Source organism: Hyperoodon ampullatus (genome assembly GCF_949752795.1).
Source record: "Hyperoodon ampullatus genome assembly, chromosome: 4".
Classification (NCBI taxonomy): domain Eukaryota; kingdom Metazoa; phylum Chordata; class Mammalia; order Artiodactyla; family Ziphiidae; genus Hyperoodon; species Hyperoodon ampullatus.
The window spans coordinates 142,872,038-142,899,606 of NC_136917.1; the positions used below are offsets into that span (position 1 = coordinate 142,872,038).

Genomic DNA, 27,569 nt, shown 5'->3' on the forward strand with positions numbered 1-27,569 from the left:
TCTGCAACAAGAGAAGCCACCGCAATGAGAAGCCCGTGCATGGCAACGAAGAGTAGCCCCCGCTCACCACAACTAGAGAAAGCCCATGTGCAGCAACGAAGACCCATACAGCCACCAAAAAAAAAAAAAGATCTCTAAGATGTATTAAGTTAAAAATACAAGGGAGAGAATGGTATATATATTATATTTCGAATGCTACCATTAATGATGTTTTAAAAGATCTATAGACCCACATGCTTATAAATATAAAGATTATCTTGGCAGGATATCAAGAAACTGGTAACTGTGGCTGCCTCTGGGAAAGTGAAATAATAGGCTAGGGGACAGGAGTAAGGGTAAGACTCTTCACTGTGTATCCTTAGTTATTACTGCATTTGCTTTTTAAAAATCATGAGTATATTTCATTGCCTTTTTCTTTTCATTAAAAATTTTAAGAATAAATTAAACAAAACATGGATCTGGGAAAGATCACTTAAGAAGAGAGTAGATAAGAAAGAGAAAAGATACCAGGGCTGGAGTCTTCAAAATGTGGAGAGAAGCAAAGAAGGAAGGACCAGCAAAGATGACTGAGAAGCAGAGAAAGAAAGGAAGGAGAAAATTCAGGAGTGTGTGTGATTTTATAGAAACCAAGAGAGAAGTCTGTCACGGAGACAGTGACGAGTTGTAATGAATACTTCAGAAAGCTCTAATATCATGCAGGTCATTGGTGACACTGACCAAAACAGTATTGTTGGAATGGTGGGAATGGAAGCCAGACTGAATAGTGAAGTGGAAGTAAAAAAGTAGGGACAATGAATGACTCACTTGGGAAGTTTTTCTGTGAATACCAACAAGAGAAATGAGAAGATCACGCATATAAGAATATAAGATCAAGAGGTGATTTACAGGGACTTCCCTGGTGGAACAGTGGTTAAGAATCCACCTGCCAATGCAGGGGACCTGGGTTTGAGCCCTGGTCCCGGAAGATCCCACATGCCAAGGAGCAACTAAACCCATGTGCCACAACTACTGAGCCTGTGCTCTAAAGCCCGCGAGCCACAACTACTGAGCCCACGTGCCACAACTACTGAAGCCTGTGCACCTAGAGCTGGTGCTCTGCAACAAGAGAAGCCACCGCAATGAGAAGCCTGAGCCACAACGAAGAGCAGCCCCCGCTCGCCACAACTAGAGAAAGCCCGCACGCAGAGACGAAGACCCAACACAGCCAAAAATAAATAAATAAATGAATAAATAAATTTTTTTTAAAAAAAGAGGTGATTGACATATCTCAAACACAATGTGTTTAAACTGAACTCACCATCATCTCCTACTCCAAATTTACTCTACCCGTATATCCCTGACTTAAAGAACAGCACCACCGAGGCATTAAGAAAATCCTGAAGCCATTCTTGACTATACTTTTCCCTGCTCTAGGTCACATTAGTCTTCAATTCTCTAATTCAATTTCTTTAATCCACTGTCACTGCTACTAGTGTAGGTCCTCAGCCTTCCAGGATGGTCAAAAATTCAATAAACCAGTCTTCCTGAGATCAGTCTTGCCTGACTCCAATCCATTTTCTACTCTATCTCAGAAAAAAATTTCCAAAACATAGTTTTGATGAGTTCACCTACTGATAAAAATATTTCAATAGCTCTGGGTTACCTTCAAGACACTCAAGTTCAGGCCTCTTAAATTTCACTAGACATCCAACAGACACGTCTCGGCTCCAAATCCCCATTGTCCTCTAGACGCGCCTTTCACTGACGCTGTGCATTATGCTCCTTCCAGTTCTACTGAACTATTTTTGACACTCCAAAGGGAGAGATTTCCTCTGGCCTCTTGTTGGCTTTGCACATGCAGATTCCTACCAATGGAACATTGTTCTGCTCCTTCTTCAGCTGATTTCCATTTACCTTTTATGACTGTTCTGATGCTATCTCCTCCCAAAAATCTTGTAAAACACGCTTTAATTCTTCCATTCCCCCATTTAGTTAAACGCCCTCCTTTTATATCATCCAAGGAACTCTCTAAAACTGTACTCTTTACTCCATATCAAAACAGGTTCCCTCTTTGTGTTGCCCCCCAAAAGATGCTTACCTAATATTTTCTTTGTGGCATCAATGCCTAACAAAAGCACTAAATAAATGTTCAGTGAGTAAAAATAGATACATTAATATACTAAGTTAATTTGAGTGAGGGGAGAAGAATATGAAACAACAAATGACAAATGATGTTGAACATAATTTTATCTTTGCTGAATCACACTTCTAGATTTTATGCAGCTTTAAAGTAAATTTTAATTACTTGTCCTGATTATTTAAATTCTTGGCAAAAGAAAAGTTGCATACACGAAAACACTGCTAAACTCAAAAGCTTTATTCTAGATATAACTGATTCCCATTCCCAGTAGTTTTGTTCTATAAAGTCACCATAAAGACTGAATTAATGAATACTGAATCATTGGTTCTAAGGTTAAGTTCCAGCAAGCCTCTGGTCACATTTTTATCAATTGATTAACATATAACCCTGTTTTATGTCCGTTTCTGTTTAAAGACATCTTTAATATACATTGCTGATTCACTAACACTGAACTCGTGGCCAGCAGCACTGTAACTCAGGCCTGGATGAAGCTTACCTAACATGCGTATTTTCTCCATATGGCACATCACAGCCTTCTTGGGCTTAACAACACTAGACAGCACTTCTGCGCTACACTTCGGGGCCTTTTTAAACAGCAAAATCATCAAGAAAAGGAAAAAAAAAAGTGGAAAACATAACACTAAATAGACCACAGAGAGTATGCTTGTTTTTACTATGAGAGGTAAAACACAAAGGCAGAGGGAGCATTGCCTTGTTTGACTCAGCTGGGAACTCAGATGGGAAAGCACCATGAGTACTGATTTTGGTGTTGCAAATACATTGTACTGAGTAAGTGAACTCACAAATCCAAAATCCATGAATGAGGACTGACTGCATTTAAGAGGAAATGTTAGAGCATTTTTGTCAATGTCAAATAAATTGTAACTAAACATATTGATCACCACTTTCCACTAATATCATGATAGACTTCTATCATACAATTTTATGGGGCTTCCCTGGTGGCGCAGTGGTTGAGAGTCCGCCTGCCGATGCAGGGAACACGGATTCGTGCCCCGGTCCGGGAAGATCCCACATGCTGCGGAGCGGCTAGGCCCGTGACCCATGGCCGCTGAGCCTGCGCGTCCGGATCCTGTGCTCCGCAGTGGGAGAGGCCACAACAGTGAGAGGCCTGCATACCGCAAAACAAACAAACAAACAAAAAAAACAATTTTATGTGCTCATGTGGAAATACCAAAACAAATTTAAAAGCTATTCCTACACAGCTACATTTCAGTAAATCAGCAGCTAATATATGATTCATCATTTTATTTCCTTACTGAAAACTATATCGTCAGGAACATTAAAGGGGACTTCCCTAGTGGTCCAGTGGTAAAGAATCCACCTTACAATGCAGGGGATGCACGTTCGAACCCTGGTCAGGGAACTAGGATTCCACATGCTGCGGGGCAACTAAGCCCACGTGCCACAACTACTGAGCTTGCGCCCCTCAACTGGAGCCCACGTGCCACAAACTACAGAGCCCACACACCCTGGAACCTGCATGCCACAATTACAGAGCCCAGGCACCCTGGAGCCCACACACCACAACTAGAGAGAAGCCGGAGCACCACAACGAAGAGCCCCCGCACTGCTACGAAAGATGCTGCATGCCTCAACGAAGATCTTGTGTGCTGCAACTAAGACCCGACACAGCCAAAAATAAATAAATAAAAATTAATTAATTAATTAATAATAAATAAATCTTAAAAAAAATTTTTAAAAGAACATTACAGTTTTCACCTTATTTTATATTGTTTTCTAACATTTATAATCATTGTTTCCCCAAAATGTTTAACGATAGAAATAACTTTTCTGGCTTAGTTTAGATTTTGTTATTGTAAGTTCAGTATATAATATTTGAAATTAAAGTTTAGTTTGCTTCCTTGATTTTGTGGGAGCTTTCATAGAGAAATTATAATGATGTTGAAATTTGTTGAGATTTGACTAAAAATTGTGTGATTTCCAATGTAGGTAGATCAGGTTCCAAGTTTTAGACAATGGTCAATTCCCTGAATTAAACCAAAAAAAAAAAAAACCTCTCCATAAATTACTTTGAATTTTTCTGTCTAGAATTTAGAATAACATTCTGAAGAAAGCAAGGAGAAAATAATGTGCAGTTCCATACAATGAGCATTCATAATAAGGAACTTAACTTCTCCCAACTTCAGATAGGCTCAGAAAGGAAGAAAAAAAAGAAGCAGAAACAATGAAAGAAAAAAATATACTACCTAATTGCATATTCTCTCAAGACAGTCATATGGAAGGAAAGGGGATCTGAAACAGGAAGAAGTATTGAGATGATGCTGAGACTGGAGTCCCAGTATGTTTTTACTAGGCAAGAGCAAGAGACATGATATAAATATACTTTATTTTATACTAAACTGCTCTGAATTTTAGTCACTATCACTTATTGAAATTATGTGGACACAGGATTAGGTTAAGTCACAAAGTCTACTTTCAGTAATAATTTAAACAATTTACTTACACAAAAGAACAAACATGTCTTTAAAAGTTTCTAATTTATTATAGACAAGAACAAACAATTTACGGCAGATCAATTCACTCTGGAAACAGTAGGAAGGTCCTCTGAAATTACATGGAAGTGCACAAACACTGAATAAAGGTCATTTTCCAAAGCAAATTGAAACAAGAATGCCAACGTCTAACTAGTCCAGGACGTTTCTTAGTTGTTACTGTATTGAAAGCAACTACCCTGTTCTACTCCTTGCTACACTAGGCAATGAGAATTTTCTGAAAAATTTCTAAAAAGTCATCATTTTAATATCCCAATTTTTACTTTAGATACAAAAATCATTTGAAATATTTTACCACCTATATTACTCATTTGTTTAGCATGCATACACATACATGTCACAAAATAAAATTCACCAGGAATTAATTCTAGTATAACTTGGATTAAATAAAAACATTTACAAATAAATCAGTAGTTCCCTTATTTTAATGATAAATATGATAAAATCACAATAAAGGCAAAACAATAAGTAGAACTCCCTTCGCCTGGATGAACTCAATCATTTGTCTTCTTGCTTCCTTGGAGAAGCCTTCTGTGACCCCTTATCTAAACCACTCTGGCTCATGGTACCCGGTTATTTATCTTTGTAAAACTATTTGAAACTTTATATTTATCTCTGTGCTTATTTAAACTAAAAGCTCTATGTAGACAGTGCAATAGGTATTTTGCTCACCAAAGTATATGCAGCTGTATCAGCTAACACAGGACGAACTGGGACAGTATGGGAGGGGCCCTGACTGGAAAATAGCAGCCACTGCCTAATCCAAAATTTTAAATTCCACAATTAGAAATGTAGTCTTAAGAGTCCTAATGCATTTCAGCATATTTGGAGAATCTAGCAATAAAAATAAAGTATACTTTTGTCCTAAGAAAGATACATTATTTGAGAAATGAGAATTAATCCTAGTGATCACTGAAGAATTTTTAGTCCATAAGATGAATGTAAAAATCCTAAATAAAGGATTAGCAATTAAATCCAGCAACTTGCTAAAGTACAAAATCTGCATGACCATGTAGGGTACACCTCAGAAAAACATTAGAAAAGGTTTCATACATAATAGATAATGGAGAAAAAAAAGTATATGACACTCAACAATGCTTACTATAATTTAATACCCATTTTTGATTATTTATAGCTATCATCTATAATGTTTTTAACAAAATGTATATACAACATTAAAGAAATTTAGTTCCCTGGTGCTATTATCCACTAAGTATTAATGGTACTACCTCTAAAAGCATTAACTGTGTCACCTAAAAAAACACGTTTGTACTTCTTAGGCATATTACAGGTGATTATAAGCTTGTCTCTAAATAATATTTGCAAATGTTATTATAGACACAACATGAAAAACTTTGGAAGTATGTTATGTTCTACCTTCTTTCTCTGGAAAATTAAATTGTTGCTTCATAATAATCTTTAGACTCATAATTTTCTAACTAATAGTATAGTAGTAAATTCCACAGGATTTAACAGTAGCAAGTCTATGTCTCCCAGTCTTAGCCTATCTGTCCAGTCTTTTTTCTCCCCACCACACCTCTGCTTCACTTAGCTGCGTCTTTGCCCCGTCTCTACCTACATATCACTCCTTTGTTCGTATGGGTTCCTTCGTGTACAAACATGTGCACATTTAGGTTCCTGTTCCTCCCCCTCCTCACCTAGTCAAAAGCTCTCTCTCCTCTAAGACCAAGTGAAAATCCCCTTTTCTCATGAAGACCATGAGTACCACTTAACTGACCACACAGTCACACTTATATTTCTAAAGTAATTTATGTTTTACAAAGCACTTTCCATACAATTACTTAACATACAATTATTTTCGTAAAAAGTTAATTCACTTAGTGCTCACAAAAAGTCCTATAAGATTGGCATTACTTGTTTTCATTTTACTGATGGAAGAAACAAAAGTAGAGAGCAACTACAGGACTAGTCCAAAGGCACATGGTACTAAGCCTACACAAACCAGGATTTGAAGCTAGCTCTTATAACTACCTGAACAATGCCTCTAACTACCCCAATATTGTTTTCTTTTAATTTTTCTCTAATTCTTCCATGTATTTCTATCTTCTCTTTACTAATGAGTTCAGGGACCAAAGGGTGGATTTGCTTGTATTCTCTACAACACCCAGAACATGACTGGGCACACAGAAGGTGCTAATATCACAGATTCTACCTATCTCATTTGTCCTACCTTCTCCAAGAGAAGTCTTGGAAAGCAGCAGAGGGAAGCATGGAAGACATGAAAAGAGGACAGAAGCTAGCATGCTTACAACACATTAAAAAAAAAAAAAAGATGGAAAGACATAAAAACAAATTCTACCCTAAGACAAAAGTAGCAAACACCTTACTTCTTACTTTGTTTCATCTCACCATTCCATGTACAGAAATTACAAGAAATTCCCAAGACTAGGGGAATAGCAATATGGGTAGAAAGAATCAAGAGATTAGAATTATAGGTACCTTATGACCCTGGGATGTCTAAGGTTTCAGGCATCATTGTGGCTTTTGAGGAAGGGCCTAAAGCCAAGGTCAGCGTAGTAATGGTCCATACAGTGAATATTTTAGGCTTTGTGGGACATATTGTCTCTGACACAACTACTCAATTCTGTTGTAGCACAAAATCAGCCACAGACAATACACAAACAAAAGTACATGTTTGTGTCCCAGTAAAACTTTATTTATAAAAATAGACTAAGGTTTGCCAACACCTACTCTACTTGGGCCAACCACTGTTAAACTGCCCCATGTGTCAAATGCCCTTTTTTCTTTCAGTCCTATTTTCTGCCTAACTCAACCAGGGGCAGTTATCACCCCATGGAGGGCATGTATGGCAATTTATAGAGGACTTTTTGGTTGTCACTAAGACTTGGAGGCACTAGTGGCAGGGGTTCACGGATGTTAACATCCTGCAAGGCAAAAGGCAATCCTGCACAACAAGACACTGTCCTGCCCACAATGCCAAGAGCATTATTCCTAAGAATCAGGCCAGCTCATCCCACCCACTGCCACAAAGCTGCTTATGCACCTAAGTTTAAGTTGTCCCAAAGTACAAAATAAACCAAGAAGTTCAAGATGACACTGACCATCCCTAGTTCTGTTTTCTCTTTTCATTAGGCAGGCATGCAAACATGCCCACACATACAAACACACATGTGCAAATCTGTGCAAAGACACAGATCTGAGGCAAAAAGAAACATGGCCTCTTCCCGTTGCACTGTTTTGGTTTTGAAAACATAGCCACTGCTGTTAGCAGAGGCACTGCCAAATGAAACGTGCTTTGTTCACCAAGGCAGACAAAGGTTTAAAGGAACAACTGAGCTGCTTTCCACTGGCTAAAGAGAAGCAAGAACTGGTGGGCATTTACTTCACTACTGTCGGATTGGTGAATTCCCTCCCCTCCCTCATTTCTCATTTCCTCTTTGATTTACTTCTCCTGGCCTACAAATAAAAGGTGGCACCATCTAGTTCCTCCACTTTTGGATCACAGGAAACTTGGCAGCTAATAAATCAATGGTCTCTCGTAAGCTCCACAGCGTATCTCTTAATTCAACTTTGGTTTGGAACAGACCGAACAGGCATAGCCCTACTGCAGCTGCTGGATAGGAAACATTAAAAGATAAAAACTTGGTTTAAAGTCACTATGGTTAATAAGTGACCAAAGTCTGATTCAGCCAGTTTAAAGACAACCTTAACAGTATGCAACCAAACTAGCACAAAGAAGGAAGCAGAGTGAATAGTTCCAGGGACTGCCCAAGGGTGGGGTGAGATAATACCCTACACTGAGGTAAAGAACAGCTGGTCACAAAGCACCGAGCTGACTGTGTGACCACCTAGAGGAGTGGGATAGGGAGGGTGGGAGGGAGACGCAAGAGGGAGGAACTATGGGGATATATGTATATGTATAGCTGCTGATTCACTTTGTTATATAGCAGAAACTAACACACCATTGTAAAGCAATTATACTCCAGTAAAGATGTTAAAAATTTTTTTTAATAAATTAAAAAAAAGGACAGCTGGTGATTAAGCCAAATAAGTCAGCACGCTTATCACAAGATAGAAATATCAAGGTGTTTAGCTACTTTGCTCCCAATTATATTTGTAATTTACTGTAGCATCAAGTTTAATGAGCTATACAGTTACCAGCTTATTCATTTAATAAACGTTTATTGAGCACCAGAGCAGACTCCTACTCTGGGTCAGGTAGTATTCAGGTACTGAGGATGCCGCATTCAATAAGATATAAAAGGACCCTACGACTCTTCTAGAGCTTACATTCTAGACGGTGTATGTGTGTGAAGAAGGCACAGAAAGACAACAAAAGTAAGTTAAAACATGGTTAAGTGCCATGATGAAAAACACATAGATGGATGTAATAGGGGGTGAATGCATGGTCAGAAAAGGTCTCTCTGGGAAGGCATCTGAGCTGAGAGCTGAATGACAAAAAGCTGCTAGCCAATGGAAAATCTGGAGAAGTTCATTCCAGACAAAGGAAGAGCCCAAGGCAGGATCAAACACCCCATTTTTTTGAGGCAAGAAAAGAAAACGAGGGCTTCCCTGGTGGCACAGTGGTTGAGAGTCCGCCTGCCGATGCAGGGGACATGGGTTCGTGCCCCGGTCCGGGAAGATCCCACATGCCGCGGAGCGGCTGGGCCCGTGAGCCATGGCTGCTGAGCCTGCGCATCCGGAGCCTGTGCTCTGCAATGGGAGAGGCCACAGCAGTGAGAGGCCCGCATACAGCAAAAAAAAAAAAAAAAAAAAAAAAAGAAAAGAAAACAAGGGCTTCCCTGGTGGCACAGTGGTTGAGAGCCCACCTGGCGATTCAGGGGACACGGGTTCGTGCCCCGGTCCGGGAGGATCCCACATGCCGCAGAGCGGCTGGGCCCGTGAGCCATGGCCGCTGAGCCTGCGCATCTGGAGCCTGTGCTCTGCAACGGGAGAGACCACAACAGTGAGAGGCCCGCGCACCGCAAAAAAAAAAAAAAAAAAAAGAAAAGAAAACGAGCATGGCTATAGAACAAGGAGGAAGGGGATTGCGAGGCCAGAGAGGTAGTCCAAAGCCATGATCGTGAAACGTAGCCCATAGCTGTGAGTGTGGATTTCACTGTATGAGTGATGAATCCATAAAGTTTCCATGCAACACAGAGACATGAATTGCTTTACATTTTGAAAAGGTCAGTCAGGCCCAGGGGAGGAGAACGAACTGTGGGGGTATAAGAATGAGCACAGAGAGGCCTGTTAGTTAGCAGACTACCAGAGGAATCTAGGTGAGAGCTGACAGTAGATTAGACTAGGATGACAGCCATGAAAACAGAAGGGAGGATAGAAGTGATTTAGAATATATTAAAAAGTAAAATCATCTCAACTTGGATTGGATATGAGGAGTGAAAAAAAGAAAGGAATCCAGGATGATATCTTAGCTTGGGTTACCTGGGAAATAAAGCCTGAGGCCTAAGCTTATAGGCTAACGCTGTGTGGGGAATAGGATCCAAGGGGGAAAAAAAAAAGAAAGAAAAGTGAGGCAGGAAGGAGGGAGAATAAATATAAGGCATATGTTAAGCTGACAACAGCTTTAAAACAAACACAGATGATTGTTAATCTTGTAGAACTTCAGAGACAGTATGAAACCTCTTTGTATTGGAAACAGTCCAGTGGCGAAAGGAGGAAAAAGAATTTATCTGCAGCCTCCCTCCCATATCCTGTCTCCCCTAGATCAAAGTCAGCCCCACAAGGCTTTAACCCACTCACACTTCTGGGTGTGTGACCCAGTGCCTCTGAAGCACCTATAGGTCCAACCTGGCCAGTGTCAAGGTGTGATGGTCTTTCATTATCAGTTAGCACCGTACATAGGGACTCTCTGGTCTGTGCTGACAGCAGCAGCTGCCAGGACTTTATGGTAATAAGAATATTTGTAAGAACCTATAATGAAAAATAATCTGAAAAAATATATATATACATAAACTGAATACCTTTGCTGTATTCCTGAAACTAACACAACATTGTAAATCAACTACACTTCAATTTTTAAAAAACATTTAAAAAAAGAATACCATGAGCTGTCTCAAGAGCAGGGTTTTGGAGTTGAGTGGGGCTTATTAGCTCTGGAATGGCACATAAACCAGCAGAGATGACTCCTGGCTTTTGGGCTTCAGTAACTGGGTAAATCGTGGCACCTTTTATTACTGACATGGGCAAGATTGGAAAGGACAAGATGTTGGGGAGAAAAATCAAGAGTTCAGCTCAGTACATGTTAAGTTTGAGATACTAATTAGAGATCCGAGTGGGTATAAAGCAAGCATGGGAGACAGAGGGTCTGGAATTGAGGTGGGAGGACAGCACTGCAGGCTGTAGTGATTGGCATAGAGATGGTACCGAAAGTAAGAGACTACATAGGTTCAAGAAGGACAAGAACGTATATGGAAAAGAAAAAAGTTATTGTCTAAATACTGTGGCCCACTAATATTTAGAAAATGAAAACGAGCAAAAGAAAACAGCAAGCAAAGAAGATGAACAAGCAGTGGACACTGACACAAAAGGAAACTCATGAGAGTGTGGTGTTGCAGATTAGAGGGCAATATATTTAAGAAGGGAGTGCTCAGCTGTGTGGAATACCAAGAGGCATACTAAATGAGAACCAAGACATGAAGACGGGATTTGACAACATGGAGGTCATCAACAACCTTTAGAAGGGTGGTTTCAGTGGATTAGTGAGGACAGCAACTTGACTGGAATGGACTGAGAGGATGATTCATCAAGAAATGGAGTTTGTTGTGAAGGGGGAGCAAAGAAATGGTAGGCTGTGTGGAGTCAAGGGAAGGTTTTTAAATGGATGCTATCAGGGTATGTCTGTGTACCAGTGAGAGGGAGCCGCGGGGGGGAGGGGGCAATAAGGGGTAGGGGAATAGAAGGCACAAACTATTATGTATACAACACAGGGAATACAGCCATTATTTTATAATAACAAATGGAGTATAACCTTCAAAACTTGTGAATCACTATATTGTACACCTGTAACTTATATAATATTGTACATCAACTATAATTCAGTAAAAAAAAAAAATAGGGTAAAAAAAGAGAGAGAGAGAGAGAAGACAACAGATGACATCAAAATGAAAGGGGGTTTTAGGAACAATAATCCTGAAAAGGCAAGAGAGATGAAGTCTAGTGCACAAGTGGAGGGGTGGGCCTTTGAAAAAAGAAGGGGCACTTCATTACAACACAGTGAACGCAGATGGCTTGGATGCAGATGCACTCAGATTAGGAGATGTGGTGGTGAGAAAATAAAGGCATTCTACACTGACTGCATCTATTCTCTTCCAAAGAATAAGAGGCAAGATCACAGTCATTAAATATATTCAGGTTGGCACTCAACAGAACGTGTTTCACACAGCCAGGTCACCTTCAAGTTCACTTTGGTAAGTATGCTTTTCTAGACAAGGAACAAAATTCATGGTAAATTCTAATTATATTCTAGCTTCACACACATACACACTAATACTCACAAGAAAAAAAATGAAGCCACTTAGCTACACAATCAAATATCACCATCTAGTGGTTGAAACCTTAAAAGCCAACATATCAAAGCTGGGACCCACACTGTGATTCTTGAGAAGATATATCCTAGTTAGAATTAATTCAAGAAAAAGCTGTTTGAACAAAATAACTTATTAAAAAAAACTTTAATACTGCATGAAATCTACCAATCACATATAAAATCTTAAAATAAATTACCTAAAGTGTATTTACTGAGTGCTTACTAGGTGCTAGGTGGCATGCTAAACTCTTTTACATGGACTTGCTCTTTAATACCCCCATAGTCTATGAGATAAGTGTCACCATTTTAATATAAGGGAACTAGAAATTGACCCTTGAAAGGTTAAGAATGTGCCCCAAGTTTATACAGATATAAATGATAAAACTAGGATCTGAGCGGAGTTAAAATAACTTCAAAATCCACACTCATAACCACTAGACTTACTATACTGTCTCTATAAGGCACCAACATTACTTAGGGCTTGTGTAGAAAAGCAAACTAGTCTTCTGTTACAAAGAATCATGAATACTACAAGGTAGAACTTCAGAATTTAAAAACCATTCCATTGCAAACCAAATTTTTCTAAGAGCAGTTATAGTTTCTTACTAACGAAATAAACTGGACAACAGGAGACTCTGATGCTCAAGAACTATGCCTCCTTTGGAGGAAGACTGACATTAACACACTTGGATCATGCATAGTCAACGTGTTCAGAAAACTCTCTCTGTGCTAAATAAAACTAAATAAGAGAATCCTGAGGGCAAAAATGAAGAAAATCACAAGGAGGCAAAAGAATGCATCCCAGGAAATACAAGGTGCTCCCTCCTCCCTCTCTCCTTCTTTAGCAATTCCTCCAGGGGCATCCCTACTTCTCTACCATTCTAAGGATTATTACTCATTCCAAGTTCAAAGCTGTTCCATATTTTATTACTTAATCCTTACCATCATAGGTTATAGGGAAAGGAATAAGACTCAGAAAAGAACAATAATTTTCAAGTGTCATATTCTCATACAGATAGGAAAATTCTATTCCCAAAGGTCCTTTGTGGTTGGGATATGAAATAAAATATGTTCTCAGAATACTGTGTTCTAATCTGGAGTTTAAAATATATATTCCTATAGTACAATGCAATATATGGTAGTTAATCCACAAAAACCTATTTAGCCATAATATAGCAAAACATAGCAGCCTTATAAATTTTCAATAAATATTTACTGAGGGCCTGGGAAGTGCCACAAATTGGTCTAAGAGCTGAAGGTAGAGGACAAAAGTCTGTCTAGACAAAGTCCCTACATTCCTGGAGATTACATTTCTACAGAAGACAGACAACTAAATAAGCGTAGATGGTAACTTCAAAAAGGGAGAAATACTATAAGAAGATTTAATATGCTGATGTGACTGTGGTTTTTCATTACTTTGTTAAAGTCATAAAATTACTTTTCACCATTGCCAATAGAATATAATGAAAAGGGTCTTACTGTTGCATATAAAGAGATCACAGTCTAGTTTTTTTTCTTCAGCAGTATTTACTGCAAACTTATTTGTATTTCTTTGCTCCAGCAATACCAAGTTGATAGAATCTTCCTAAACATGTAAAACAATTTCTTTTACATGTTTAGGAAAATTCTTTGCATTTCCACATTCTGTTCCCACTTTCTTGAAATGCTTCCCACCACTATTGGTTTGGCAAAATACTACTCCTTCTTTGAAACCCAGCTGAAGATTGAACTTATCTGTCAGAACTTCCTTGATATACCAGACAGAACTGGTGGCTCCATTCCCTTTGATTCTGAAATATTCTGTATGAACTAACCTGTCTTACTGCACACACTACTCTGCAATGTATTGATAATTATCTGTATTCTGTGCATCTTACCAAAGGCTGAGCTCCTTAAAGTCCGATAATATATCTTACCTCTCTTTGAATGTTTTTTTTAAAGAAGGATGGATGGATGAATGGATATTTGATGTTATATTTTAATGATGACATTACACATTTCTTAAAAGTTGACTCCTTTTATAGAAATTGTTACATCAATAAATGTCTAATACTGTTCCTGAACCAATAACTGCCACCCTAGCAACTAATTTACTTCCTGATCTGTCACGATAGTTGAGATCAACTTAATGATATCCTTTGAAACACAGATTTAGAAACATACACATAAGTCATGAGTAAAGAATTTTATTTTTCATTTCATTTGTAAGGTTTATTTGACTAGTATTCCTTTCACCTAATCACAAAATAGAAGTTTAAAATTCGTTTTTTTTTTTTCTTGGCCACACCATACGGCATGTGCGATCTTAGTTCCCTGACCAGGGATCGAACCAGTACCCCCTGCAGTGGAAGAGCAGAGTCTTAACCGTTGGACCACCAGGGAAGTCCTAGAAGTTTAAAAATCTTTAAAAAACAACAACAACAGGGCCTCCCTGGTGGCGCAGTGGTTGAGAGTCCGCCTGCCGATGCAGGGGACACGGGTTCGTGCCCCGGTCTGGGAAGATCCCACATGCCGCGGAGCGGCTGGGCCCGTGAGCCACAGCCGCTGAGCCTGCGCGTCCGGAGACTTTGCTCTGCAACGGGAGAGGCCACAGCAGTGAGAGGCCCGCGTACCGGAAAAACAACAACAACAACAACAAAAACATGACTTCCCTGGTGGTCCAGTGGTTAAGAATCTGCCTTCCAATGCAAGGGATGCATGTTCGATCTCTGGTCAGGGATCTAAGATCCCACATGCCACGGGTCAACTAAGCCCACATGCCACAATTAGAGAAGCCCACGAGCCGCAACTAAGACCCAATGCAGCCAAATAAATAAATAAATATTTAAGAAACAATAAAAAAGGCTGATGTAATGGAGGAAGAGGGAGTACGGGGTTGCTGGGTAGTCAGGGAGGGGTTTGCTGAGAAGAGGACATGTGAGCAGAGATCTGAAGGACAAGACAACAGACATCAGAACACAGGAAATAAGAGCTTTTCAGACGGAGTCATAAGACAAAGTTGTATTAAGAACTGTGTTCAAAAACACAGGGAAGGCCAATGTGGCTAAACATGTAGTGAAAATGATGGTGGTTTAAGATAAAGTTGGTTTGGAAGACAGGGACTGAGTTTTATTTTTCTTAATTTAACTTCAGTATTCTTCCTTATATTATTTCCTACTCCTTATATTACTTTCAATCAATTGAATAGTCTCTTAGATATTTTTAAACCATTATTTCTATTTATTGTTGGCTTAGAGTAGCCGAACGACTCATTTCTACCAGATTCCTTTAATTCTGTTATCTTTTAAAGCTGTGTATACATTACTCCAAAAACAAATGCTAAATAGCTAAAAAACTTAATCATCTCACAGTGTTCTCCATTCAAAATAAAGCATCCAATCCAGCTGATTTCAGTGAAATGACTCAGTGTTTTGACATGCAGAAAAAAAAAATGAGTTATTTTGTTTATACACAAAGTTGGTATCTCTCATCTACCACAGGAAATTCAGAGGGAATCCCATGGCAATAACTGAATAGCTTTTCCCTTCTACACACTAGTGTGGTCTAGAGAAAAAGATAAAAACAACAAAGTTAATGAACTTTTAACAGGCATTTACAGGAATTTCTAAAGATGTTTTATGGATGTTCTGAAAATGATTTCATAAAAGTGGAAAATTTATAGTTGGTTTTCTTCTGACTAAGACAGAATGGCCAATCTTGCAAAGTTCTACAACAGAAAAATCTTTGCCTAAAACACTGCAAATGAGAATTCACAATCTAACATTAGGCCGTTAAGCTGTTAGTTGTCCTTGATTTATTGTCTACCATTCACTCCCAATTTGAGGTGCTAATATATTATAGCTTAAACATTATTTTATGTTTAATATTAAAATGCATTAATAAGATTACTCCCAGAATCAAAAATAATAACATGCCTAGAAACAAAAATGCTGGTTCCTCAACTTTGACTCAATTATGACAAAAATGATAAACAAGGAATCTTATAACCATCCTTACCAATAGAAAAAAAAGAAAAAAAGAAGATAAAGAACAAAGAAAAGAATTTTTAAAAAGTGCTTCTTGTTCAGCACTACTTTTAATTTCTCAAACTCTTCAGCACCACAAGGGAGATACCAGTCAAAGGCACAAAGTCCTGACTGTAGATCTCTGGATGATCTGTGGAGTGTTCTGTCCTACCAAAGACCAAAACTGTTCTCGAAAAGAAAACTCTAAAAACATACCTTTTATTTTCAGCCAAAGTGGCTCCTTCGTCCTTCAGTTGTTTACTTTTCTCAGCACAGCCTTCAAGGAGAATTTCTTTCCTCCGTTTAACAGCATGAAGCCAGTTCCCTTCATCATTCTCAACTGCATCCTTCTCATCAGCAGCTTCAGCTTCAAACTGCTGGGAAGTAACCTTTGAGACCTTCTCACCAATCTTCCTTTTCCATCCAAAGGAAGCCATTCTGGAAAAATTACAAGGAAAGGGCTTTAAATTTCAAACTTGGCCTTTTATAGAAGTATTCCAACAAATAGGTAAAGAAAGGATAACAGGATTAGACTGTCATCATTTTTTGACCCCTAATTAAAATAGTGGATCTAGGCAATAATCACTGAAGGCTGCTAACATCATAAAGAAAGACAAGTCCACAACTGTATCTCCTGATGGAAGTGACACAGCATCCATGAAGTACTTCTGCCAAAAATTAAAGCTCAATCAGATCAAACCTCTACCAGTTTAAAAGAAATATGGGATACAGATGAGCATGCTAAATAAGATGTCAGAGATGCAGACAGCAAGAAACAGAAACTAAAGAAAAAACTGGCTTCTTCAAGAAATAACTGCCAGGTTTCTTCAAGAAAAAAGGAAAAGTGAGACTTAAGAAACACACAAATCAAATATAATGTGTGGAGCTTGCTTAGCTACAGGTTCAAACAAGCCAATGGGGAGGAAACCTTTATGAAATAATAGGGGAAATCAGAACAATGATTTCATATTTGATAATATTAAGAAGTTCCTGCTTTTCTTTTTTTTGGTATAACAGTATTGTGATTATGTTGATAAAAAGAGTGCTTATCTTTTAGGAATACATATTAAAATATTTTACATGAAATTACACGATACCTAGGAATTGCTTCAAAGTAATCAGCGGGAGTCGGGAGTGCAATAGAAGAGAGATATAGATAAAAAGATTGCTTTGAGTTGATAAGCGATGAAGTTAGGTGGTGAGTACACAGGATTCTTTGTACTTTCCTCTTTCCTTTCACATATGTTTGAAATTTTCCATAAAAAAAGTTTCTGAAAGATTCAAACTTAGGAAATGACTTAATTCACAGAACTATAAGGTTAATCAGAATGATAAGAAATGTTAAACTATTTTGTAAATCTGCAATAATATACAAATGTAAGGGCTAAGCGAGACAGCATAACTGATGGAACAAAGTTAAAGGAAACCCTGGAAGAACTGACCAGATATTTATTTAGAGAAGGGATTTGCTGAGGGATAGAGAGCTCTTGCTAGTTACATGGATGGGTTTAAAGATACTGAGAAACCCTTGGAATTCTATATACATTTTCATATGCTCCTGTGCAATCTGCACAAGAGTCTCTAAGCTTTCATTCCATTCTTAAAAGGAGCCTATAACCCCAAGAAGATTATGATCAACTGACTGATCAACTATCGAGATAAGGAAAAGCAATGAACCAGAGGTCTCCATCAAACTATCAAAGAATGGGCATTGTAGGAGTAAGGGAAGGAGAGAAATGAAACAGCAAGTAAGTTCTAGCAGATATCAAGATCTTTATCACTGATGCACATGCTGAAGTAAAGTATAAGTAACCACTAGAATGAAGGAGACAAAAAAACTGAGGTTGGCTATGAGGTCACTAACATGGAAAGGCCCAAGATAATGGCAGATTTTGGAGGGGTAAGAAAATTGTGGGTCATGTGCCTAAGTTCTTAATGAATATGACAAAGTACCAACAAATTATAGCAATCAAGAAATGTACAGGTTTATGTGGGTAAACCACATGCTTTCCACAGGAGCAGAGATTTCTAGAAAAGCCTGTAGGAGCAATGGATTATAAGCTATACTAGGGAATCAGGACAACGTCAAACTCTCTCCCCAGACCCATTATAATAGAGGAGAATGAGTTTCCTCTGTTTGAAGATGACTGCAAGTAACTGAGGGAAAGAACCAAGAAATGGCTGAAAATGTAAATGTGGTTACTAAGGAACAGAAGTCCGGAGGCCCAGACATGAGAGAATGGATCGTTAGGAAGGTCTCACAAGATAACAGAATAAGTCAAGATGAGAAAGAAGTCTTGTATTTATGACTGTCCCTAAAGGTGACAAGGATGAGGATGATTAAGTTTTTGGGCTTCAAGTTTCCAAGCTGGCAATGTGAGGGACCAAGAAGTGTGGGAACTCTAATAATACAGACATTATACCCTGCCACAAGCTAGAGAATGCTTCTCTTCACTGCGACGTAAAATGCAGCACCCAAGACGAGAAACCTGATGAACACAAACAGGTAATGAAAACAGCATCCTTCCGGGTATAGGGATGTAGTCGGAGGTGAGGAATTCAAGAACCGATTTACCCGAAAATGTTACCGCACAAGAGAAACCAGCATTAGCATTTCCCCTCATTTTGCACAACAGTAAAGAAGAGCGAAGTTCATAAAGGCTGCCCAGGACGTCACCCGCGAGTTCACAGCCCCGCCTGCGGCCGCGGGCCCCTGCCACGCTGGGGGCAAAGCCAGGCCGCTTCCGCTCCTCCCGCCGCTCAGGACGGGTCAAAGCCGCACCGCCCGCCTCGGAAGCCGCCCCGGGCGCGGGTGCCAGGGAGGGCCCGATCGCCAGACTTGCTGGTCCCTAGAGACCAACCTTAGCGTCCCGGCTCTGCCACACCCGCGGTGGGCCTTAACTCCGACTTCTGAAGCTCCTTTCTCCCGTTACCCCAAGACCCACAAGCCTCGCTTCCCTCAACTTCTTCCCGCTTCCACCACAGACCCGTAGTCCCTGTTACCTGATGACCATTCCCCGGGTCCTGTGTTTACATTCCGCTTGCCCTTTGCCCACCGGAAACGGAAGTTACGGCGCCCGACCTCCTACCTGCTTGCCGTAGGTGCAGGGTGTCCCAAGATAGGGGGTTGCCCGATCTGGGGCGTGCGAACAGTCCAGAGAAGCTGGCAGGGAAGAGGCGACTCTTAGCGCTTTTCTCTTCCGCAATCCTTTCCCCGGGACCACAAATCCCAGAAGTCACTGCGGCCGCCCCTACCCCATTATTACCCTCCGAGGCTGGTAGTCCGGGCCGCCCGGGCCGGGAGCGCCCTCTACCGGCAGACGAGAGCGTCGGCGCGCAGGCGCCCACAGCTCGGGAGCGCGGGAAACTGCGGCTGCGCCGGCTGAGTGCGCGCGGAGAGGACAGCCCTGGCGGTACCACGAGGTACATCCAGTCAGCAGGTAAAGCAGAAGAGGCCCGGGAAAACGGTTTGGGGGGAATCCAGAGCATTGACTCACGACTCTCCCTAAAGGAGTTTACAACCTATTTGATGAGGTCGTCCAGACGCTGAAGACAGAGGCAAACCCGACTGAAAAAGGGTACGGCTGTGGCTCAACCGTTGGGGGAAAAAAACCGCAAAATGTTGGACTCAATTTCTCTAAAGAAGAAAGAATTATGGCCCGAAAGTAGCTGTCTTGAAAATAAAAAAAAGTGGAGACATGTAATACAGGGAAGTGTTTAGGAAATTGAAAAACTAAGATCGTTTTGATTTCTCGATGTCTCTGTGGATCATTTTCGTAGACCAGTTTTTCTCAACCTCAAGGATGTAACATTTCCAACGGGATGATTCTTTGTTAGAAGGGGGCCTCTCCTTTGCGGGGCAGGGTGTTTAGTGGCATCCCTGGGCTCTACCCACTGGATGCCATTAGCATCCACTCCCACCCCACCAGCTGTGACAAGCAAAAATGTCTCCAGACATGAGAAAATGTCCCTGGGAAAAAGATGGACCCCCCACCCCTACCCCATTGAGAACCACTGATGGGGAGCAAGCATTCTCCAAAGGTGATCCTCAGAACCCGGGAGGGTCGTCAAGATCCTTTCAAAGTCAAAACTGTCCCTGTTTTCATACTAACATGAAGACATCATTTACCTTTTTCACAATGTTGACATTTGCGCTGAGAGTGCAAAAGCAATGGTGGCTAAAACCACTGGCACCTCAGCCCGAATCAGGGCAATGCTACCAAGCTGTACTAGTAGTCATTGTATTCTCTACCACTGTGCACACTCATTGTAAGAAAAAGAAGATGCAGTCCCTCGATGTCCTTGAAGAAGCAGTAAAAATTATTTTATTAAAATGACCCTTGAGTACACATTTTTTTTAATAGTGTGACAAAAATGGGAGGTACAAAGTACTTTTGCTGTATATTGAAGTATGATGTCAAGATAAAAGCACTCGTGAAATTGCGTTATAAACTGAAGTAGATGCTTTCTTTGTGGAATACAATTTTTACTTAGAAGGGCTGACACCCCTGCTGGTTTTCAGGCTTGGGTCTGACAGGCCTTTGCGTGAAAATGAACAAAGGGAGCCTCTTACATCAAGGAAAACAATCGACAGTTACCAATGATAAAATTCAAGAATTTAAGCAAAAATCATCATTCTGGAAAACATGTATTTGCCACAGTGATCTTGCCAGCTTCCCATTACTTTCAGATTTTTCCAATGAGATCAGTGGTGGTATCAGATGCGATTTTTATTTATAATATATTGTTGGATTAAATGTTTCAACATTAGTAAGAACTGTGGAAGTGAACCAATTTTTTCAAAATGAGCAATATGCAATTGTGGTAGCCAACCTCCAGGATCCCTAATCCTGGCATTCATACTCTTGTGTAGTTCCTTCCCACATCATACCAGGATTGTTCTGTGTTGCCTGTAGGATAGGGCAGAAGTGATAGTATACCACTTCTGATATTATATCACTTCTGATATTAATAAAAAAGCACTACTAAGGTGGTGGCAATGTTACTTCATCTGGGTTAGAGGTTTACATGGCCATGTTCATTGCAAACCTAAAACACTGAAAATACATCAAGCCAAATATTTTATGATTTGTGCACTTTTATGTATGTTATACCTCTATAAAACTCTTTTAAAAATATATATCTCCCTAACAAGGCATTCAGAGCAGGATTTATGCCTTATGGTCACATTCGTAGTGCTTGGTTCATAGTTGCCTTATGAGGGAATATAGTTTGCAGAGTAAAATAATTAAACGGTGCTCGAAGCTGTACCCCTTTCTAAAAGGAGTCTTTCCTAAATCTCTCAAATAACTTAATCTTGATCCACTCTACCCTAGTAAAGGCGACCTCCAACACTGTTTTCACCCTTCACCCACCACTTTCCTACTTACTTTGGTCTATGATCATAATGCATCTATTTATATATTTAATAATTTCCCATGCTGTCTGTATAGACATGATCATCTTCCAAGTTGCTAGAAATCCTCTACATTTGTCATAGTTAACGTTTATTGTCATCCACAATAAATAGAACAGCCTATTTGTTTACAATAAATAGAACAGTTCAATAACTATTTTTCAGATGAGAATTTCTTGTACAATTTTGTTCAGTCAGGGTACTTAAGAGTAATTAAGTTCCCTAAAAGAACAATCTGTGTGCTGTTCATAACAGTCTAGTACCGTGTTCTGTTAAAATTATCAAGCTATTTTAAGGATTCAGAATGTCAGCAATCTAACACAAGCCCTGCCAACAATGCCGTGTAAGATTTCATACTGATTGAATTCTAACAGTAGTGGAATTCTAACCAAATCTAATGTTAGCAGCCAAAGATAACTGCTCTGATTTTTATTGTATATAACTTAATATTTTGTTCAGGTGGTTAATTTTTAGATGAAACAAAAACTCACTAATTTAGATGAGACAAAAATCACCACGTTCAAGTGCTAAAATTTGTTCAAGCACTATACTTTAGGCACATTGTTTAAAAGGGGCACAGATGGTCGGCCATAGCAAGTGCCTTTTTTTTCCATGTAGTTTTCCCAGAAGTTAAAAAAGTTAAGCACATTGTAAGCCGATGAAAAATGATGTTTTTCTTTATTATCCATTTTCCAAATCAAAGTATTTGAAATTGTATCCTTAAATATACTCTGGTCAAGACATACATGAACAAGTCTCAGAAATATTGTACCACATAGATTGATTTCTACCATACTACCAATTTATAGTTATGTTTTATGTGGACTTTCATTCATCAGTGAAGAGAACTCACGATGAAAATATGATTTCTGTTGTGGATGGGGGAGATGGAAGGAGTTAAGGGGAAAAGATTTAAATACATGTTTTTCTTTCATTCCAAAGGTTCATGGAGTTCTACATCCACCCATAGTACACCAGTCATTAATTCAGTGTGAATGGTATCCCTACAAGGTCAAAAAGTAGGGGGCGGGGCAGGGTGAGAGGGCAGGACTTTTTGTACAAAATCATTTAAAACTCTGAAAAACTACAGAACCATCCAAAGAAAAAATATAATCAAAGTAAAAGCAATGGAGTTTATTTCAGTGAAATTATTTTAAATTAGATATGATATATTAAGCTCCCATATCCCCCAACCTGGTAGAAAAGTTCCTCTCAGTGAGAAATCATTTATTTTAATGGCAAAAATTTTACATATCAGTAAAATCTGTTATATTTAAAACTATGTATACAGTACATTTCTGGCAAAAACCTTATACATCTTTCAGTTGTCAAGACAAAGTAAAAATATGGTTGCATAAAATCACAAAAAATATAAATTGCTGAAAAGATAATAAAAAAAGATTAAAAATCATTTGCATTGACTCCCTTACATCTTCAATTAGTAAGAATTTGCAAACCACAGTAAATTTCTGAAAATTCTGATGCAACCTTGACATACTCAACCAAAAGTTGTCATTTCAAATATCCCAGCTTAAAAAAAGAATTTACTGCAATAGTCTGTGCATTTATTATACTATTTGTACAAGTGCAATATTTAAATATCTTCAAAATAAAACTCAGTAACTAAAAGGAACCACAATAACTTAAAAGAAGCAGTTTACAAAATTAACAATTTTTAGAAGGTCCTATTTAATTGGTTCCTCTTTTGTTCCCTGCTCCCCACAACAGGTTATAGAGACATTACAACAATGTCTTAGTTCTATATACAAATCTGTAGCTTTAAAAATACAGTCTTCTGTTCTTAACATTAGGAACATAATGCTGCATTTAGAGCCTACATGAAGTCAATATCCTCAAAACAGAGGGCCACATACAAGTTATAAATACAGTTTGAACTTACATTTAAATGGAACTCCTGTAATTTTATACAGCATTCAGATTCTAAGTTGAATAGAATAAGCCCTGGACAAAAGGAAGCAAGGCTTTTCTTTTGAATTCAGTGCATGTTTCTAGGGGTACTGGAGCCAAATCTACAACTACAGTAACTATGCAAGCTATCGACATTTGAGTACATTATCATCTGGTTACAGAGGTGCCAAAAACAATACTACAATACAAAGATTCTTAAAAGAGAAAAAAAGATAGTTCCATTGCAATGGAAAAATAATTAATACCAAAAAATTTTTCTTTAAGTTAAAATATAGTATAAGGCAATTATGGGTGACACAGTAATTTTTTATTACCATACACATGATACGAATTTTATCTGACGTGACTAAATTTTTTTCTTACACCTATTATGTAATGGATTATACTAAGAGCAAGAGAAAGAAAATATAAATCAGAGCTCTTAGGAAGATTAAGCAACTTTAGGCAGTTTCCATAATGCTACTTTTTAAAAAGTAATTAAAATCCAAAGCAAATGTTACTATTTAGAAGAACTAACTGATCTGTTCCATATTTTATCGAAACAATAATAAAGTAATAACTGATGAAGGAGACACCAAATGCAATGTATAAACATTAATTGGCGCCTGGTTTGAAATAAATTTGTAGGACAACAGGGGAAATCTAAATATGCATGATTAGATGGCATTAGAGAATTATTAATTTTTAATGGTATTACGGGTTTTTTTAGGAGAATGTCATCATTTTTTTAGGAGATGCTTGAAGTGTTGAGGGGTGATGAATATATCTGCAATATCCAAATGGTTCAGGGGAAAAAAGCATATACACACACACACATATATATATAACTGTATCTATATACAGATATAGATAAAGCATATATGGCAAAATGTTAACAAATGTTGAATCTAAGTGGTAGATACACATGTGATCACCTTACAGCCTTTCAACTTTTCTTTTAAAAAATGTCCATAATGAAGTCTAGGAAAAAAAGTCATATCTGAGCATTTAAATGGTTTGTAAGACATGTTCTATGCACTGAATCAATTTAAAAGATACATGATTGAATGACTAGAAATTTTTGCATACATTTAATACTGACCGACATGATGAGCAGAGGACTTTGTGATATTGGCAAAACCAGCATGATTTATTTACAGTATATGCAACACAGCTCTTGTGACAAAAAGAGCAATTTATGTACAGAATATAGTGGGCAAATTGTAAAATTAAACTTAGTGCAGTGTCTGAATATATAAGTTCTGTGTGTTTTTGGACTTACCAAACGAAAGAAAAAAATTTAAATGCGTCCAATATCTTTAAGGTGACTTACCATATACTACAGAATATTAATAATATTAAGGAGGGGATATGGAAGAATCATCCAGGCTGTCCCTACTGTTGAAGATACTTGATATTTACGGAGCCCAGAAAACAAAATCACCTATAAAGTTCTCTGGGGATTCTAGGCAAATATTTATTGAATAAATTTATGAAGCAAATATATAACACATCAACACGTAATTAATACATGAAGTGGTAATTTATGGTAAATTAATATTTGACAAAGCCCTGTATACACTAAATATAAAATAGCCAAAAATCAAGTGAGCCTGAGAGAACTATAATTCATTGTGTATATTATATTATTCTATATGCCTACTGAACAATGAACAAAATTATCTTAATTCATTTCTGCACATTATGCTGTTAACTATTAATCATGTTCCAGTCCCTGTGCAAACTGCATTCCAAAAGGCCAACCCTCAGTTATAATTATGTATAACTTGATTATAAATGGAAGCATTTGGCTATGATTTATTATGCATGCTTATTGCTATCAAAGAAATAGCAAAGTTTTAGGTTTACTGTGCAAGAATTTTAATTAGATTTGCACACATCTCAAAAAATTCTATTGTGTGACTTCCAGGTCTTGGAGTTAAGTCAACAGGAGAAGAGTCAAGTGAGGTTACAGATGAGGTAAGAGAAGCTTCTGAGGACTTTCCTTGAGCCTCAGCATCTGAATCATTCCTTTGGCAAGCTCGATAGTTGCTAACTGAGCCCGATCTCTGTGGAGTAGCAGTCCCTGATTTGGCTTCAGCAATTTCATCTGGGTAAAAAAAAACTTCAATTTATTATAATCCATGACACCCTCCCCAAAATTTTAATAGTATTTAATTTGCTTCTTTAAGTGAGAATACTGACCAGCTATCAAGAGCATGTTTATTTTGAATACCTCCTAAAATAGAAGCAATGAATCTGTATTATGCCACTTGCCTTTTTTACACACAGCAATGTATTCCCCTAATGACTTACTAAGATTGGGTACATATTTGGCTACTCATCAGTCTTGCAATCCAGGATTAAGAGAGCCCAATAAACTAATAATGAGGCTTAATAAACATCATTCCCTAGCAATAAAAGTCAATCTTTCCATATTAAAATCATAGAATAAATGCACTTAAAATTTGAATCCTGGAAATCATCTCATCTAACTCCTCGTTTTATTGATAAGAAAACATAAACCCCTTAAGACTTAAGTGACAAATGAAGAGAGAGGTAAATCTAGAACCCAAGCCTCCTAACTCTCATCATGGTGTTCTTCATTCTCCCACTTTGTCTTCATATTTGATTTAAGATCTTATAAAAGAACAACAATTCCAATGAACAAAAATCAAGGAAAACCTAAGTTGGGAACACAATATAAAAACAGTAAATGTCCGTTCAATTGGTAAACCCAGGTACTAATAAACCTAAGGTTCATGAATTTTTTTTTTTTTTTTTTTTTTTTGCGGTACGCGGACCTCTCACTGTTCTGGCCTCTCCCGTTGCGGAGCACAGGCTCCGGACACGCAGGCTCAGCGGCCATGGCCCACAGGCCCAGCCGCTCCACGGCATGTGGGATCCTCCCGGACCAGGGCACGAACCCCTGTCCCCTGCATCGGCAGGCGGACTCTCAACCACTGTGCCACCAGAGAAGCCCCAAGGTTCATGAATTTAATCCAAATACAACGGAAAAAAATAAAACCCATTCTGTATCTCAGACTGCATTAGTAAGTGTTAGAAGAAAAATACCATCTAGACATAGACAAACAGGTTTAGCCAACATATCATAGCTCAAAACTGTGTCTTTCTGATACTATGTAGGTACTATCTTTGAGTTTACAAAGAAGACAAAAAATTCACAGGTAAATCTCATCTAATAATTCCATATAATCTTAAATGAACAAAAGTGGCAACGTATCTTAATTCAATTGATTTGGCCAATGAAGAATTGCCATAAACTTCTACTTAATTAAAGGTTCTGGGGACCTTTCCTGGTGGCGCAGTGGTTGAGAACCCACCTGCCAATGCAGGGGACACAGGTTCGGGCCCTGGTCTGGAAGATCCCACATGCTGCGGAGCAACTAAGCCCGTGCACCACAACTACTGAGCCTGCTGTCTAGAGCCCACGAGCCACAACTACTGAGCCCGTTGCCACAACTACTGAGCCTGTGCTCTAGAGCCCGTGAGCCACAGCTACTGAGCCCATGTGCCACAACTACTGAAGCCAGCACTCCTAGAGCCCGCGCTCCACAACAAGAGAAGCGACCGCAGTGAGAATCCCGCGCACCACAATGAAGAGTAGCCCCTGCTTGCTGCAGCTAGAGAAAGCCCGCATGCAGCAACAAAGACCCAATGCAGCCAAAAATAATTAATTAATTAATTATTTTAAAAAAGTTTCTGTTTGTGAGAGAACATTTATATATATATATACACACACACACACAGCTATAGTCTTTCATAATGCTGGGGTAGAATTATTATTGATATTTATTTGAATTATGAGTCAAGTGTGTTCCATCAGGCTTTTTAGTAGATAAGGTAAATTAGTTTTAAGAGTCAGGGCTTCCCTGGTGGTGCAGTGGTTGAGAGTCCGCCTGCCAATGCAGGGGACACGGGTTCGTGCCCCGGCCCGGGAAGATCCCACATGCTGCGGAGCGGCTAGGCCCGTGGGCCATGGCCGCTGAGCCTGCACGTCCAGAGCCTGTGTGCTCCGTGACGGGAGAGGCCACAG

General features: G+C 38.9%; 2 protein-coding genes across 3 annotated transcripts in view; both read right to left on the bottom strand.

Annotated features, from left to right (window-relative positions):
* Positions 1 to 16,625, bottom strand: part of TTC33 (tetratricopeptide repeat domain 33) — a gene marked incomplete at its 5' end in the record, with an annotated part of 28,625 nt that extends 12,000 nt beyond the window's left edge. Inside the window, one exon of the mRNA XM_079704094.1 lies at positions 16,405 to 16,625. Coding sequence (XP_079560220.1) covers positions 16,405 to 16,625 — 221 coding nt within the window. The remainder of the gene's footprint in view (positions 1 to 16,404) is intronic.
* An 8,752-nt stretch (positions 16,626 to 25,377) lies between these two features.
* Positions 25,378 to 27,569, bottom strand: part of PRKAA1 (protein kinase AMP-activated catalytic subunit alpha 1) — a gene marked incomplete at both ends in the record, with an annotated part of 44,429 nt that continues 42,237 nt past the window's right edge. For both annotated transcript variants that reach the window (XM_079703918.1, XM_079703917.1), the window contains one exon: positions 25,378 to 25,622. In XM_079703918.1, coding sequence (XP_079560044.1) covers positions 25,378 to 25,622 — 245 coding nt within the window. The remainder of the gene's footprint in view (positions 25,623 to 27,569) is intronic.